Here is an 18,559-nt window from a genome sequence, read left to right as displayed (position 1 = left end):
AATCTACTTAACATTTACTCATCCGCCCATTCTTGGGGGGGGGGGATTGTTTGATCCTGCTTTTCCGTCGAGTGTGAATAAACCAGCCCAAATATAAGACGCAGCCGAAAATGAGCAGAGTATATTAACCAGCCGAAAGTTACGTCTTTTGCATTAACCTCCAATTTTTGGCTGGTTTATACTTCGACCCGTTAATATACCAACTTTTCTTTCAATTTAATGTTTTTTTTTGGATTAATTTTGTCCCATGAGATCCAAAGTGTAGTAAAAGTTCCCATGGATATCGCGAACACTTTTTTGGCTTTGGAATACTTATTGATATCTATGATTTTTATCTTTGGCTGATTTAATAAGCAACCCCCACCATGATCCGTGCTCGTTGCTTGGGGGTGAGGCAACATTACCCAGCCCAGAAAAATAAACAAAAAAAAATTGCATGTAGTTCTTAAGCAGGGGCACAACAGCTGTTCGCCGTGATGAGCTGTACAGCTCGTATGTTGGTCCTATCCTTCGTGGATAAATGATCTTAAAAGTTGCAACCAGACATAGATAAGATATGACATAAAACTGATTAACTTTTTAAAAAATCTACTCTTAAAAAAATTTCACCAACTTCTCTGAGTGTTCATAAAGCAATGGGCCGACTTAAGTTTTCTTAACGTTTTTTAGTGTCTTAAAAGATATTATAAAAAAAAAAAAAATCAAATTTTTTTTTTTTGTATTACAGGTCATCGCTCTCACTCCCGACTTGACACCTACTGCATACACAAGTGCGGGTTCATCTGGGGACAACATCACCATCAGTGGGTTAACGCCCGGAACCAATTACACCATGACAGTCCAGAACCTCTTGGGCGTTGCAGGCGGAACAACATGCACATCTACGATGGACGATGGCACCACTAACGTTCTGAAAAGTGACCCTGTTAATGTAACCGGATGCACATGTAAGGCACTGCATCACTGACTAGTCTCAAACAAGTTAAAAGGATCTTTTTCACTACCCTCTCCACCTTTGGTACCCAGTAACGAATTGCCACCCTTATAATGAAATAATTTAAAGGTTGAGCAATTTGTAACTAGTAACGAATCTCTTTGCAAAAAGAGGAAGTATTCAAGAGATCCGTTGAAAGCAGCTATGGCTGGTTTTCAAACTATCGCGACCGATGTTCCATATTTTTAGGCATTGGGTGCAAATCCTTTATCCCAGAAAAATATAGTAAAACTTCGATTTAAAAACTTCTCACAAATTCAAAGTTCTTTCACACTTTCGGTTGTCGGAATAAATAATTCATTTTTTCACAAAATTTCAAAATAAACCCCAAATACGTCGCTGTTTTTTGCAACGCAAGGTTTTGTCACATTCTCTTAAGTCAGCAATTGAGTTAGCAAATATGGAGAAAATATTTCTCGAAACCAGATTATGATCGAATAGTTTTTCAAAGTTTGTTGCACTTTGAAAAAAAAATTTAATCGACAATAAGTTAACTACTAATTTTACTAGATACGTGACCTAACACTGTCAATTTTCAATAAGTTTCCAAGTTGATAGCCTGTTATTCAAATTATAACACTAGTGTCCACCAGCGGATTTAGGAAGAGGGCGGACGCTTCCCCCCCCCTCTTTTCAGGAATTTGAACCCCTGCCGACCCAAAGGGTCCCCCTTTTGTACTATTTTGAGATATCCATTTTTGGTGACAGACTCTTAAAATTTTTCTTAATATATACTAATTTTGAGGGGGGTGATAAAATGTTTCTTTGTTACGGATAATTCTACTTAGTTACAAATAAGATATGTTTAAAAAGGGAATTAATCTCTGTATTAAAACATTAAAAAAGTAAGAGATCATTCTCTCCGCCGGAGAGAATGAACATACCAAGGTCAAATCTAAATTAACCAGTTAAAGTAATTTAAGACTAATTAAATGAAATAAGAAGAATGGTATGATTCGCAACATTCCCCTTAGTGGGAAAAAAAATTAAACTACTATACGCTATGATACGTAACAGGATAACTAACCCTTTTCTCTCCCTCAAGGAGTCCAACCAACGGATTGAAAAAATTAAGTACTGCCCATATAACAATAAAATTTTAATGTTCCGAAGGAGTGACTGATTATAAAGAGGAATAGCACAACTCATGAATCCGGCGGATTATAATCAATGGCTACAAAATGTAGATAGATTCTAACTGCACTGTAATGAAGTACTAAAAAAAAGTATTTAAGTCTAAATGCGAATTTTTGTTTTAGTTTAACTGTCCCCTTCCATAAATTTCTCTAACTCCGCGTTGAAAATTTCACTATCTAAGTCTATATAGTTGTCAAAACTATTCACAGCATCTCTCAGGGATTCGTCAGTGGAGATAATAGAGATTTGATCTGAGGATGAGGAGATCACTGAATCGGATGTACATTCTTCTGATTGGATGTCGAAAATAGGGGTTTGAATATCCGAGGGATTCCTTGTAATGGTTTGTGTGGGGGTGCCCGAACTGTCGTTTTCGTCCAGAGGTATTGGGTTTTTCGCGGAGCCTGGTTGATTTTCGTTCTCATCTATAATATCTATGTACAATCTTTTACCAAAGAATTGGGGAGGTCCAACATTTCGACTCGAACGTCTTAATTTAAAATCATTACCAGTGATAATGGTCTCCTTTGGATGCCTTTCCTCAGTAATCGCATTTTCATCAGAGGAGTCTTCTATCTCGAAAACCGGAAATTCGATAAGATTTTCTCCCTCGAATTCCTTCTTTGTATCCAACGGAGCGTTTGGACCCTCCGATGTCGCAGTAGTAGGAGGTTTGCTAGGTGAGTGTGAAGTAGTTTGGGCTGCTGGTTTTATACTGATTGGACATTCCGCTGTGTCCGTCGATTGAAGTTGTTCGTCTAAAATCTCAGATTTTATATTAGTTTGATATGTTTGAGGATCTAATGATGAGGTAGGTTCTTCGTTAAGAATGGGGTTATTCGAAATGAAACGTTCTCTTATCATTTCCCTGCATGGAAAATCACCCGCGATCCACTCCCAACCACTAATGTCAGATGTATCCGACGGAATGAACATGGATTTGTCTCCTGCTAAATATCCAGTGTTAGAAGTCGAGGCTTTATTTCGGGTTCGTTTTGGCTTGTTGGGTTTAGTTGGTTGGTTCATCCCTCTAGACCTAGTGGTGACCGGAGTAGGAAGCTCTATTTGTCGTCTCGTTTTAGGGCCTAGTTTCCGCGTCTGTTGGGGCTTTGTTTTGTTAGTCTTTCTTGGACCTACTTGTAAATCAGTGTTAATAAAAGAAGGAAAAGAAATATTTTCTTTGAATGAACGGATTGTAGAAAATTTAGACTTTGGGATGGCGATGTCCGATTTTCTAATGATTTTTCCGTCGGATAGTTCAACTGTAGATTTTGTTGAGTTTATTATTGTCTGACCCAATTGTTTCAAGAAGGGATTTCCGTCTATACTTCCATTGGTCTTTCGGAGTAAATTAGCTTCAAACGGACTGTTTAGAGACACTCGGGAACAAGAAGGTTTTGAAGCTGTAGGATGGTCTGAGTCGTAACCTTACTCAAGTGGTGACTGGTTCTTCTTTGGTACTAGACAGTCTTTGTACCCGTCTTCAATCCGATCGTCCGCATTCCAGTCAAGGGCCCTTTCTTTGATTAAGATCGACTTCCCTTTGTCTAAAAATCCACCGGATAAATTACTAGATGCCAATTGTTTCCAGATCCTGTTCGGTTTTCTATTAAAATGTATTTCGAACGGCGAACATTTTATTTTTGATTGAAAGGAAGGTTGTAAGTTCCAAATGATTTTCGAGATAGCGAATTTTAATGTAGGTTTTTGTTGTTCTAGTGACATTGCTAATGATTTAGTTTTTACAGTATAAACAAGTTTTTCTACAAGACCGTTAGAACGATGGTCCCCAACTGTACAAAATATTAATTTGATATTTAAAGAATTACAGAATAATTTAAAATCCTGACTAGTAAAAAAGGATGCGTGGTCGACACGAATAAAGTTAGGAATCCCATGGAGGTAAAATAATCTTGAAGGAATTCGATTACCGTGTTTGATGACGTTGAAGATGTAATTTTAGCTGATGGAAATTTTGAGAAACAATCTATACATAATAAAATGTATTTCTTCTTTCCCCAGGTGTTATCTAATGGGCCGGCAAAATTGAGGTTAAGTTCCTCATTTGGTTCGGATACAGCGGGAAGTTCGCTAATTTGTGTGGCAGGTATAATGCTTTTTATATTCTTACCAGTTTGGGTGCATTGTGTACAGTTAATCCAATGGAAGTAGATCTGTCGGTTTATGTGAGGCCACCAAATACATTGTGCCGAATTGGCCAGGGTGGGATTAGTGTAAAGTTTTTAGAACGGTGTTTCGAAGTGTAAAAGGAATAACCAATTTTCTATTCATATATAATAATCCGTCGGATTCGTGAAGGTCTTTCGAAAATTGGTACGGGTAATGGGAATTTGCATTGATGCTTTTAACTTTGTTCTGTAGAGCTTTCACGATTGGGTTTATCATTTCGTCGTAATGCGACCAACTTTGCGTTAAATAACGTGTTTAGATCCAAAGATTTTTCAGGTAACTTGAGATTTTCTCGATATTTTGTTACTAATTTTTGTGTTCTGAAGAAATTTGGAAATCGATTGAGACCTGTATTCCAGAGGTGGAAGGATTTACTACAATTTGGTTATTAGACATATTTACACTATTTATAAGTTTAAAATCCGAGGGATTACTAATTAAACTATTATTAAGAATTGAAAATTAAATGAAGGCTGAACTTGATAAAAACGATTTTAGTAGGTTCGGTGTTTGAAAAGTCCGAGGGAATGCATTAAGAGTTACAAATTTCTGTTCTATAGTGTTTTTGATTGCAAATTGGAATGGAAGAATTAATGAAATTCAACGCTGTAATTATTACGTGATTTCGTAATCTCGTGTAATTGGAATTTTCCGAAATTGAACTAATTGAATTACGTAATGAATTTTCGTTATCCAACGGATTGAGTGCTTTATATATTTTTTTGGTAGCTGCAACTACGAATTCTTCATCGTAATGTGGTGGGGGATTGCCTTTCCCGAAGGAGATCTTGAAATTAGGTCAGTAAAACCCATATCTTTTTCCCGCTAAATGCTTTATAGTAAAATTAAATGGTAAAAGAAGATCTACCCATCTTGTCAATCGACTATGATACGTTTTGTTTCCGTGATTAGGTGACAGAGTGGAAAGGAGAGCTTTGTGGTCGGTAATAATTTCAAATTCTGAGCCGTAGAGATAGTTTTTGTAATGTTCTACCGCCCATACAACTCCCAATAACTCTAATTCGTTTGTTGAATATTTGGATTCGTGAGGATTTAAGAATCTTGAAGCGAACGATACTGTTTTCCAGTCGTTCCCATGGAGTTGTTTGAGGGATGCACCTAACCCGTTATGTGAAGCGTCGGTTTTTACTCTCGTGGATCTTTTAACGTCGAAGTGAGTGTTTTCTGTAAGATTGACTATTTCTAATTTTATCTTATCGAACGCTTTTGTGTCATTCCAAAGGAAAATTGACTTCTTGTTTAAAAGAGGTCTTAGCGGGCTTCCGAGGGATGCTAAATTTGGTACGAATTCGATGTACTGATTAGTTGACCCGAAGACTGATCTTAATTCCTTTAGATTTTTTGGAACTGGGATATCTTTAATCGCTTTGGTTTTATCGATTAGTGGAGCGATTCCCGATTTTGATATTTTAAAACCGAGCCATTTGATTTCTTTTTGGAAAAAGTTGCTTTTCGACCATTTAACTGCGAAATTGTAACCATCTAACGTTGATAGAATTTTATAGACAATTTTCTTGTGGTCGATAAAACTTCCTTTGGAAGCGACTAAAATGTCGTCAAGGTAACAATTTGTAAAAGGAAAATTTCTCAGTGTTGAGTCCATGACTCTTTGAAATTCATTTGGCAAATTGCCGAGTCCGTAAAAACCGGTTAGGAATTGATATGTGCCCGTTATATCTCCGCCAACGAGGCTAAAATTGCATTGACTGCTAGTAAAATTGTGTAACGAAAGTTGACTATATTCTTTAGATCTAGATTGGTGAACCACACTTCTCCGGCGGAGTTTTCGGAAATTTGAGCCGCTACGTTATCCACTAATTCGTATGTTGGGCATCTGGTATTTGTACTTGTAATTTTGTTTGTTGATAAATTTTGAATCTAGGGCTAATTTTCTCGATTTGTCCTTTTTACAAGTGATAACTATCGGATTAATAAATCTGTCCTCGTCGCAAATTTCTAATTTTTTGATAGGTCCTTTGGATTTGAGTCTGCACAATTCTGTTTTTACTGAATCTAGTAAATGTAGTGGGACTCGCCTGCCTTTTAGTTGAATTGGCTTTAGTGGTTCGTGAAAGTGTGTTATTTTTGTTTGATTTTTTATTTTTCCAATCCGAAGGAAAAGTTGTTTGAAAGTCTTGGAAATTATGGCAATTTCATTCTCTTTGTCAAGTGATGTAATTGAATTGATATACTTACAAGTTTTCTTGTTGGTGTGTAGTGTGTAGTATTTTTGTGAAACTTCAATTCCCACTTTTGGCAAGTAGTCATTCCCCAAGATGTTTCTCTCATCTCCTTGTGTTAGGACGAAGTGGCATTCCTTATGAGACCATCCATTTGAGAAAATGGGAACGATTAATTTTCCAGTGATATTTATTGCATTGTTCGTAAATCCGCAGTAAAGTTCTTTAGTCGCTTGGTCCACTGGATAAATCTTCACATAAGGGTCTCGTTACTTCAACTCGTGTAGAACGTTTTGTTTGAGGAAACTCACGGGGCTAGCTGAATCCACCTGTATTTTGAGAACTACTTGGTTTTTGCTTCCTTGACCGATGTTTAGTGGTTTCTTCAATTCCTTTCCTTGATCGTCGTAGATAGTTGTTACGTTTAATACAGAGCAATCATCGTTATCGCTCTGTCCGGACTCCGAACATGCGTTGATTACTCCACAGCATTTTCTTTTAGCGCGGTCGTTATTTACATCCGGTTGTTCTGAAGGATAATTACAATCTGTATGATTTAAAATTTGACTATCCACAATATTTACATTTTTACGGCGTGATTTACAGAGTCTAGTAAAATGTCCGCGATATTTACAAGTCGTACAGGTCGTATCTTTTGCGGGGCAAACCGCCAGATGTCCTTTGGTAAAACTTCCGACGCATTTCATACACGTGTTTTTCCTTTCGATGTTTAATGTGGGTTCTCTTTTTACATTAAATTGATTAAAAGATTTATTGGAAGGGTATCCGTTGGATTTAAAAGTACTCGTCATTTTGATGTGGTTTGTTATTCCTTTTCCATCGATCAAGGCCACATTTAAAGCTTCTAGTGGGGGTAGAGTTTCCGTAAGAAGTTTCCGTTGAATGTCCGAGTTCTTAATATTATTGATAAATATATCCCGGATCCACTCGTCTTCTCCTGTGGGAATGTCAAATCTTTTTGCCATTTCTGCTAGTGCCCCCAGAATTATTCTAGCGATTCTCTGTCCCTCTGTTTTCTATTCAACAGCTTGTGTCTTTTGAAGGTTATGTTTATCTTTCTCACAAAGGCTATAGACAAATTTTCCCAAAATTCTTTGAAAGATATTTGCAGAACTTTAACTCTCGTGAACTTTTGGCAGAAAATTTTCTTTCCTTCGTTTCCGAGGGCTAAATAAAGTATGGATCTGAGTTTTTTGTCCGCCTATTCTAGTCTCATGCCGTTAAATTTCTTAGTTTCTGACTTAATTGTGGCCATTTTTTCGTCATCGAACCTCTTTTGCTCGCGGATATTCCTCTCAATGCGAGATGTTTTTTGAGCATCGGATTCGTTTTCCGGTGGATTTTCTAGTGTTGGAGGGAGTGGGTGATATCGTTCCGTTGGATTTAAGAGATTTTCGATATCGATGTTTTCCTTTGCGATTATTGCTAGTTGGAATAAGTCGCTCCACTCTTCCCAAGGAATTGGTGGGTCCACTGTGTGGTTTTGCCAGAATGAAGGTATGCCTCTCACGTTTGATTCGTTACTGTTTGACTGCGCCATGATAAAATATTTCTTTGTTACGGATAATTCTACTTAGTTACAAATAAGATATGTTTAAAAAGTGAATTAATCTTTGTATTAAAACATTAAAAAAGTGAGAGATCATTCTCTCCGCCGGAGAGAATGAACATACCAAGGTCAAATCTAAATTAACCAGTTAAAGTAATTTAAGACTAATTAAATGAAATAAGAAGAATGGTATGATTGGGGGAGTGCGCGCAACAGGGGGAGTGCGTGCCAAAAAACGCGATTTTTTTATCAAAATTTTCCAAAAAGTGCCTAAAAACGCCTTTTGTTGGCCTGTTTTTTCAAAACTATGCCTGCGGCGCAGAAAGTTTGGTGAAAATGGGATATTTCTTTTTTCTAGTGATTTAGGAGAGCTCATTACTTGTTTAACCGCTTGAATGCGGAATCCAACTAACAGGGAAAGGGGTGATAAGTTTTCTGTTTTATGTATGTTGAAGCTGTAAAATTGAAAAAAAATATATGAAAAAAATATCCTTTTTGTGGGTTTTTTTATTCGTTTTTGACTGTTTATTATTCTAACTTTCTGTTACTAAGTATACTTACGAAGCTATATTTTGTGATTAGACCCCGCACATCCTACTATCACGACAGTAGGACATAACTCGACAACAATCACAGTCACCGTTGCGATTCCTGGCAACTTCGACTCCTGGAACACTTCGATCGTCGGCGACTCAAGCTCAACAACAGCCTCTCCCGAATATGACAACACCACTCTCACTCACACTTTCAGCTCGGATCTGTCTTATGGAAACACTTATGCACTTACAGTAACAGTTGCGGTGGGTTCTGAAAGCGGCACTGATTGCGGCGACATGGGCTTGCTGGAGACGACAATCACACTAAACGCAGAAACTGGCTGCGACCGTAAGTACGGGGACAATCGGCCCGCTAGTTAGAGTGTTTCGATTAGCATGCCAATAAATGAGATTGAATTTGAGTCGTTCGCTATTTTTAATTCTATTTGTACTCAGATTAGAAGTTTCAAAAACGTTCACCTTGACAGATATTCAATCAAGCAATAAATGAAATATTAGTTCCCTTAGACAATCAAGCGATTTCTAAAATAATTGGTTATAGCTCGTCTGAATGAGATCCTAGTACATGCACTTATCGCATGCTAATAGGCACACGGGCTAATCGCCACGCCCTTAAAGCATGGGCTGATGTCTCTTAGTAGTTAAGTGCACACTGTCTGATACTCATAATAGATATCACGTTAAGAGGACCACCGTTCTGTTAGTATGATAGAAGGTTTTGCGCCGGAACCCTTTAAATTGTCTAAAACTCTGACAATTGTTTTCAAATTTACGAACAGTCTTGTCAGAACTTTGAATACTGAAATATCTTTTCTTAATTGAGTTTTCTGTCAATTGCAACTTCTGTTATTTGGGCCGCTAATACTGGTATACTGAAACACACACCCATCTATTTAAACCATTTTTTTTTTTTGGTATTCAAGTACAGAGCCTGGGGGTCGGAACCATCTGTAATGCTTGCACAGCTGCCGGTAACTTAATTCTTACTTCAAAAAATATTTTCTTCGGTGGATTAAATTAAGGCTACAAACTAAATCTTTGATTCATTCCTTCAAAAATGTAAGTATTTTCAAAAACAATTGAGAAGTTGAAAACATTTTTGTCAAATTATTCCCGCCCCAAATCATTTTCGCCGACAAAACAAATCTGCGCAAATATTTCATTTGTAATTACATTGGCGAGTTTGAGGAATTGCGAGTAAAAATTGAACTAAATTGAAATAAGCAGCTGTATTATTATGAGCGCCTGATTTTCTATCTGTTTTGCTTTTTTCTAAAAAGGCAAAACTTTTCCCTTTTTATAAAGTCTTTTAATGAGTTATGTCGCCTGAATGCGCCTGAATGAGAATCAATCCTTTTCAGATTCCATCCGCGGCTCTTCAAAATCAAAATCATCAACCTTGATCCAATACACTTATAGGCAGGGGCGGATTTAGGGTGGGAGCCATTTTTGGCCGATTGACCCTACAATTTTTCTAAAGGCGCCTTCGGCGCCAATATATACTAATTTTGAGGGGGAGCGCGCGCAAAAAAAACGCGTTTTTTTAGCAAAATTTTCCAAAAAGTGCCCAAAAACGGCTTTTTTGACCTGTTTTTTCAAAAAAATTCCAAATTGCCTGCGGCGCAGAAAATTTGGCCAAAACAGGGTCTTTTTACTGCTTTGGGAGAGCTCGGAAAGTCAATCTGATCGACCTGAAAAAAAAGGTCGTCAAATTTTTCGAAATTTTTTTGAAAATCCGCCCCCCTCGAGAAAATCCTAGATCCGCCCTTGCTTATTGGATCTACTTAAGAATCCCCCGCTATATAGTACCTACTTAAAAATTTTAATTTGCTGCATTCTGATTGGTCAAAAATCAACCATTTTGATCTATTAACTTCCCCCTTTCTTGAAAGGGGTGGAGATTGTTAAGTAGATCCTACATATATTGGATCGAGGTTGATGATTTTGAAGATGGCGCAAATGAAATCTTTAGCTGATTAATTCTCAAAACTAGACGCATTCAGGCGAAATAACGAACTGTTTGTATCTGTTTTGTGAAGTTGGGTAGTCAATTCTGATATCATTTAATGTGACTTGCAGCTCCACCACCTGTCGATGCGTCTTCTACTGTTCTCAACTGGACGGCAAGCAATGATTCAATTACGTTTCTGGGCTCCACGTACAAAATAGCTGGTGGAAGTGCAATTGGTGGCCAGTTCGATGTCGAAAGTCCTGCTGTAGCCGCTGGTGCTGGTAAACAAATTTTAATAAACACCTTCAACCCCACCCACTCTTCTCTCCTCCTCATCCCCCCTTCCTTTCTTCTAGGTAGGAACAATTTTTTGTGTTGGCATAAAACAAAATGATACTATGTGTTTTAACGGCCACACATACAGTGCTGATTTAAATTAACCGGACAAAACGCGTTAAACTTGAAATTTTAAACGCGTTTTTCTCAAATTGGGTTGAGTTTAGGTGAAAATTTATTTAGACAAAACTTGCTTAAAATTTTAGCAGAATTAATATGGTGTAATTTATTTTGCAAAATTCGGGCCCGAAATTTTCCCCCAAAAATGGGTCATTTTGGCTTTTCTTAGTTAATCAAAAATTACGCCGAAAATACCCAGTCGATCACACACATAATTATATCAAAGTGAGCCCCTTACGTAGCCCAACAAACTTTAAAAAAGGTATATTCTCCAAAAGATTGTTCAAATTAATTTATTTTTGTTTGATAGACAAAAAAGTTCGTTTTTACAAACAAAATACCAACTTTTTAATTAAAAACAATTTTGTAAACAACTTGCAATTTTTTTTTGCAGAATATACTCTTTTTAAAGTTTGCTGGGCTACGTAAGAGGCTTACTTTGATATAATTATGTCTGTGATCGACTGGGTATTTTCGGCGTAATTTTTGATTAACTAAGAAAAGCCAAAATGACCCATTTTTGGGGGAAAATTTCGGGCCCGAATTTTGCAAAATAAATTACACCATATTAATTCTGCTAAAATTTTAAGCAAGTTTTGTCTCCTTAAGTTTTCCCCTAAATTCAACCCAATTTGAGAAAAACGCGTTTTAAATTTCAAGCTTAACGCGTTTTGTCCGGTTAATTTAAATCAGCACTGTAGTCGATAACATTAACACTTTCGGCCTAAATCTACGGCGCGTTGGGTCAAAAATACATCTTGGCTCGTTTTTACTTTGCAGTTTTGACAAACACTTAAAGTCATTTTGTCAAGAATATAAAACATAAAAATAGCTTTTAAAAGGAGTTCCTGTTAATTTGCTTTTAAAGTATTTCTAAGCCAGTAATTTTAAAAGGAATTTGTGTTAATTGGTTTATAATTAAATAAATTTGTTTCAAGTAATGCAATAATCCAACAATATAGTTTCTTTAATTTAAGCAATTTTTTCTTCTGCTCGAAAATATGATATGTTATTATCGGTTGGTCTCAACTAGTCTTATGAAAAAGTGTGAACTGGTTGACAATTTTTGTACGTTTGGTTATTTGCGCATGAGAATAGTCCCCGATGAAATATCTTCACCATCTAATTAAGACGTCAAGTCAAAGCCAAAATAAAGAAATAATATGGAAGAAATTGTACAGTTTTGATTTTGTCGTTTCATCATTTCCGCATAGTGCCCAAATTTACCTAACTGATAACTGAGCTTCTGTTTTCAATGGAAAATTCAGATTTTTTTCAACCGGAGCTAATTTCAACCAATGAGATTTTAGCATTATGACCCAATTATTAAACATACAAAGATATCAGTTTCGGACGATTCAATAAACAAAACTTTGACTTTTGAGGGGATAGTTTAATTTATGTTCTATTAACTTGTTAGTAGGTTAGTTTCAACAAAATACAGATTTGATGTAAAAAAAAAAGCTAAAAGAAGATTCTGAACAAGTGCGAAATACTTACAAGACTGCTCGTATCAGGGCAAAGCCCTGAATGTTCCGACTGCCTTTTAAGGTTTATGGAGCAGTAATAACATTAAAAAAATAAATTTATAAAAATAAAATGAATTTTTTTTTCTAAAATTGGAATTTTTTTTGAAAATCATTCCCCCACACGCCATATAACAAATCAATTATGGCAAATCTGCTTCTTTCAACCAATTTGAAACGATTTCTAAGACGGGTTAAATCTCCGCTTACGCATTAATAGCCCGAAATATATCGCACGTTAATTGTCCCAAATTGGCCAAAATGGCAATCTTTAAACCCCTATAATTTTACGAAAAAAGATCACAGGTGAATTTTTTTTCAAATTTAAGCTCAAGACAGCAATAGCTTTTGAATAATATAAAAAAATTCCGTCAAAATGGCTAGTTAAAAAGTCGAAATTTGTCTGAAGAAAAAAAAACCACCCCGAGCACAAATATTCCGTTACTTTCGAAAGTCGGAAGAATAAAAGTTTGCAGAACTCATTTTTAAAAGTTTCAATTTTGTGTAGAGTTACCAGTGCAACCGTTGATGAGTAATTCTTAAAAGTTGATGAACGTAGCTTAAACTTTTATATAGGCTGTAATGATTTTTTTTTTTCGTTTTTTTTTTTCAAAAAAAGTCTCAAAAATTGTTCAGGCTCAAATTTACTCTTTTTTTTTGCGTTTTTGACTTTTGATTTTCTTTAAATTCATTTCATTCCTTCTGTTAAACGGAATACAAACTCCATTATCGAACAGCGAAAGAAAAAACGCAACGAGACGTGATTGAAATCTAGTTTCGAAAATGGAATTTAATTTTCAAATTTTCCAACTGAAAAAAATTTGCAATCGATCCAATTATCTCAAAAAAGTGCCAATCATCAATTGTTCTAGAAATTCAAAGAGCTTTAGGACATCTGTTTTTCTGTGAAATTCGAAAATTGAGATTTTTTCAAAAAACAAGTCAGTTTTTTTTTTTCTGTTTAATTGCGCGTATTGATTCTTTTCCAACTCTCTGTTTGCTATGTTTGTTGTTCTTAAAAGAATTATATGTTAACAAGATCTTGGCAAAGTTTGTCACGCTCTTTTCAAGAATTCCACGATTCATGTTACCATGTGCATCTTGACAAGAGCTTGGATCTAAAAATTTGGCGAACAGATTTTCGCGAGTGTACATATGTTCATTTCATGGACATCTTGTCAAGATCTTGGAACATAACATGATTATCTTGTCAGGATCTTGCAAGCTTTTGACGAAACAATGTTTCATGGATAATTCAGGGTTAGCCATAAACTTTGCAAGATTTTCCAAGACCAAAACACTGAGCAATCAAATTTTTTAACTCTACTAGAAGATAATTTTTATCTTTTGCGAAAGGGAGTAAATGGAAGAGAGAGAGAGAGAAAGAGAGAGAGAGAGAGAGAGGGGGGGGGGGGAGATAAAAAAAGAGAGTGAGTTTTTGATGTTGTGTTATTTCAGGAAACGACGCTATCACGACCGATGGACCTGCGGCTAGCAGTGCAGACCTAACCGTGAGTGGTTTGGCGTTCCCGGGAGTTGTGTACACTTTCAGTGTTTTCCAGAATTATACAACCGAAACAGATCCCTACTGTGCAGGGTTGGCATGTTTAAAAGTAGAACAGAAGCAACGATAGAATAGAAAACATGTTTCAAACAAGCATTTTTTGAAGTTGTTTCACGCAACTAGGGTCAAGGTCCGCGACTAGTTTCAAAAATTTTGATGTCGCTCCAAAGTTTTTTCCGAGACCAATGTGGATAGGGTTTTATAGTTGCTGGAAAAATTTGAAAATAACGCATATCGGTCGAAATAGTCTCGAAATGAGTCGCATTAGTCTGGAAATAAGTCGCGATAGCTATCCTGAGAACCGACCGCGATAAGTCTGAAAATTGAATGTATTGTAGTCTAAAAATTAGTCTCGATATAGATTGAAAACGAGTAGTGGTAGACTACAAACTAATCACGAAAGTCTGAAGATAATGTCGCGGACTTGGCAACTACTCAGGATCTCAAATGTCCAAAAAGTGATATTTGGCGGCAAAAATTACAGGCTTTGAAGAATTCCTAATCTAATTGAGTAAGCTTTAAACTTCAGATAATTAACGGAAAAAAAACGATAAAAAAAGTAAATTTTCCCGAGAAGCATTATTGTAATATATTGAAACACCTTTTCTTATTCATGCAGCAGAAACATGTTTCGCAGCATCTAAAAAATGAATTGCAGAAAATTATAGCAAGGAAAATAAATAATGGTCGTGTTAGTCGCGCCAGTTATTTCATTACGAGGCCAAACTGTGCATTTTGTGAATTGTTAACGAATTCCGCAGCAGGCCAAAGTCAGATTTGCTACTTTTCTTGGATCTTCTTCTTCTACCTTAAACCAGTAATTAAACCAATAGCCTTAAAATACTCAAAATTTCTCCAAAAACAGGCAATTTCGCGGAATCCTGAATAGTTTGTGGAATCCACAAACAAATACAAAAATTATAGGCATAGTAAACTGAGCTGATTGCGGAATCCGCAAATGTAAGCGGAATCCGCAAGTTGTGAGCGGAATCCACAAATTATCAGCGGAAACCGCCTTTTGTGCGCGGATTCCTTTAACATATATATTTACGTCTTAAAACTACATTCTAAAATTAGATCTAATGTGTGGGCCATCAGTGAAACTTTTCAACCATTCAAATTGCCAACAGTTTGAACTAACCAGCTGAAACTCAAATACTGCAAAAAGAACAATTTCTCTAATCTCAAATACTCAAAGAAAGAACATCTTTCCAAACTGAAAAACTGAAAGAAAGAAAACAAACTAAGGTAAATTTTTCATGGGTTATAAGGCTGAATTGTTTATAATTTTCTTATATTTTAAACAGTAAAGGGGCACATCCACGCTTTTACTTGAGCAATTATAAGATTCGTTATTGGATTCCATTAAAAATGGTTAAACCCTTGCTTTGAATTTCCGCATCTGCTAGTTGATGATTTTAGCTATATCTCTTAATTACGCGAGGACTGGTTCAGTTCAAGATTAAAAAACAAAACTACAATCCACTTATTTTTGTGGAATTCATTTCCATTTTCGAAATTGGGTTACAACTATTGGGAAAGCTGAAGGCACTGTCCGAAACATGAATTACTGCCCGCATTGACAAAATTGATTTTGGATCGTTTTAAATTAATTTTAATTCGCTTTTAAATTGATCCAAATCGAATAACAATGTACATTTTAAGAACAAAAATGGATTTTATAGCGATTTAAATTGATCTTTCAAGAAAATTTTGGATCGATTTAAGTGTCTAAAAATCTATTTGAACCTATTTGGATGAATTTCAGACTCACTAAAATCGATTTTTTTTCGCTAACACGAGCTTGAAATCATAGAAAATCATCATTGTAAATCAGCTTAAGAGCAGAAATTAATGTAATAAATCGAAAAATTGGTCAAAATAAGTCAAATTTTGGTCTCAAGAATAGGCAATGAAATCTTAAAAAGCCATGAATCTAAAAACTTATGAAACGAATAAAAAAAGATCAATGTAGATCAGGTTTTGAGCTCAAAATATGTAAGGAAATCATAGAATGTTATTGAAAAATATTTGGTTTGATTTTCTGCTACTGTACGCTATGGATGTTAAGTTATAAATAATGGGCAAAAAAATGCAATGCATATTCAAAGCTGATGAAACTCAAATGAAAAAAAATTGACCTAAACTGATTTTAATCCGTTTTAACCCCCCTAAAAATAAAAACAAACTAGGACTGGAAAAAAGGGATGTAACTTGATTTAAAATCGATTTAGATCAGTTTTTAGCTGGGATTTAAGATCTTCAACTTTTCTTTTTAATCTTCGTACTTTTTTCATACTAAAATTGATCTTTATTAAATCTTCATACTTTTTTCATGTCAAAATTGATTCTACCTGATTCTACTAAAACTGAAAGTAACCCAAACTATTGTCATTTAGATTTTTTAAATAATGATAATTGCGGATCCTGCGAATCGCAGAGGAGCTATCGGTAGGCCTTAAAAAGCTTGTCGAATTGTGTTTTTCCCCTCACGCTCAAGACATTTATTTTAGTGGGCGAAGCTTTTCTTGCAACTCAAGTCGTTTATTTGCGTCTAGAACTTTCAAGTAGTACCACTACCGCAGCCGAAGTGATCGAAATGCAGCAAACCTGAAGCTACAAGTCAAACGACAGCGTGTCCTAGCTATGGCAAGGGTCAATGCTAGAGTTCAAATGAGCGCTTCTCATTGCCATGGCAGGGAATCAATTACACAATCTGACGCTCTCGAACTGAAAGCTATGATAAAATTAGGCTCGGGCATTAATTTATCTCAGACTGTACAAAAGTCCGTCAAGAACTGTAAGCTCTAAACCGAAATGCGTATAAAGAAAAAAACACCTTAAGCTCATATTTTCCGTAGTTTTTTTCTAAAGGCAAATCAATAAGAGAGTATTTCATGACTTGGTTTGTTTTCTACTCAAGCAATGAAAAAAAAAGAATTTTATCTTAGGAAATTTTGTGTTCGCGCATAGATCTGGCTTTTATTACAATAGTGATTTGTCGTTTAAATCGCATATTCTGTGACAAACAAATTTCATTTTTTGTTTTTGTTGTTTTTCTCCAATCTACATGTTTAATATTCTTACAACGTTATGTCGAGAATAGTCTCGGTAGCGGTAACTAATCTTCAGTCGCGCCAATCGCCCTTAAAATTTTAGCTGCCGTGGGTCACACTCATTTTTATAGTTTGCGCAAAGTCATAAATACCCAATTTTGTGAGCGGTAGTTTGGAAACAATTATATTTTGTCGCGATGGACTGGTCATTAAGTCAGAACCTTGTTTTCATGTTGTTTTTGTTTTCAAAGTAATTAAAAGATTCTATATTTAAAACAATCAGTCTAATGCCAACCCTGCTTCTGTGTAAATAGCGCTTCCAGCTTTGCTACTATCACCACCTGCACAGGTTAGTAAACTTAACTGGTCATATTTATTTTATCTGTTTGCTCCATGCGCCATATACTACTCGCCAAAAAATGTAGACAACCTATATCGTCATTCGAAAGTCTTGTTGTTCCGACTTTCGTAACGAAAGTAACGGAATGTTTGTGCTCGGGGTGGGTTTTTTGTTCAGACAAATTTCGACTTTTTAACTAGCCATTTTTGACGGAATAGTTTAATATCATTCAAAAGGTGTTGTAGTCCTGAGCTTAAATTTGAAAAGATATTTTACCTGTGATCATTTTTCGTAAAGTTATGAGGGTTTAAAGATTGCCATTTTGGGCAATTTGGGACGATCAACGCGCGATACATTTAGTGCTATTAACGCGTAAAGGGAGGTTTAAGCCGTCTTAGAAATCGTTCCAAATCTTGAAGGAAGCTTATTTGCCATTATTGATTTGTTAATAAGAGCAAAAATTATCACTTTGTACTTTATATGGCCTGTGGCGGGATAGTTTTTTCAAAAAATCTCTAATTTTTTTCCCATTCAACTTTTTTTTGTTATTACTGCTCCATAGACCTTAAAAAGCAGTCAGAACAATGATACGGGTAGTCTTGTTATTTCTTGTCAAAGATTACGTATCAAATATCATAATTCCGAAATGGCAAAAAAATGGCATAAATTCCATGCAGCAATTGCATTGTAAAATATTTTGAGAGATCTTCTTAGTGAACAAGATGTGAAAAGTAGTAAAGTTGTCAATTCAATTGTTGTTTGACATTATCTCGAAAACACTTTTAAGAATTCTTATCAAAAACATAAGCTGTTACCAATTAGTTTTGTGTCTCACTCAACATTAGTTTGGAAGCAAAAATTTCGAATCTTGTTCACTCACATTCTCGCTCCTAAAACGCATTAACCGCTAAGCCGCACGACCTAATTTTCTCAAAAATCAAAACGATACAATCGAAAGTAGAAACAACAAAGAAATAATAACAAAGCTGACACTAGTTAGCTTTAGAAGTAGAACTA

General features: G+C 35.7%; 1 protein-coding gene across 1 annotated transcript in view; it reads left to right on the top strand.

Annotated features, from left to right (window-relative positions):
• The window catches only part of LOC134854451 (uncharacterized), a 277,410-nt gene that overhangs the window by 118,135 nt on the left and 140,716 nt on the right, over nt 1-18,559 (top strand). The window contains exons 30-34 of the mRNA XM_063870705.1: nt 728-947; nt 8,675-8,977; nt 10,729-10,881; nt 14,041-14,179; nt 17,517-17,551. Of these exons, the coding sequence (XP_063726775.1) occupies nt 728-947; nt 8,675-8,977; nt 10,729-10,881; nt 14,041-14,179; nt 17,517-17,551 (850 nt within the window). The remainder of the gene's footprint in view (nt 1-727; nt 948-8,674; nt 8,978-10,728; nt 10,882-14,040; nt 14,180-17,516; nt 17,552-18,559) is intronic.

The sequence above is a fragment of the Symsagittifera roscoffensis genome, chromosome 9 (assembly GCF_963678635.1).
Source record: "Symsagittifera roscoffensis chromosome 9, txSymRosc1.1, whole genome shotgun sequence".
Classification (NCBI taxonomy): domain Eukaryota; kingdom Metazoa; phylum Xenacoelomorpha; order Acoela; family Convolutidae; genus Symsagittifera; species Symsagittifera roscoffensis.
Note: the sequence above shows the minus strand (reverse complement) of the source record. Positions and strands in the feature narration are given on the sequence as shown.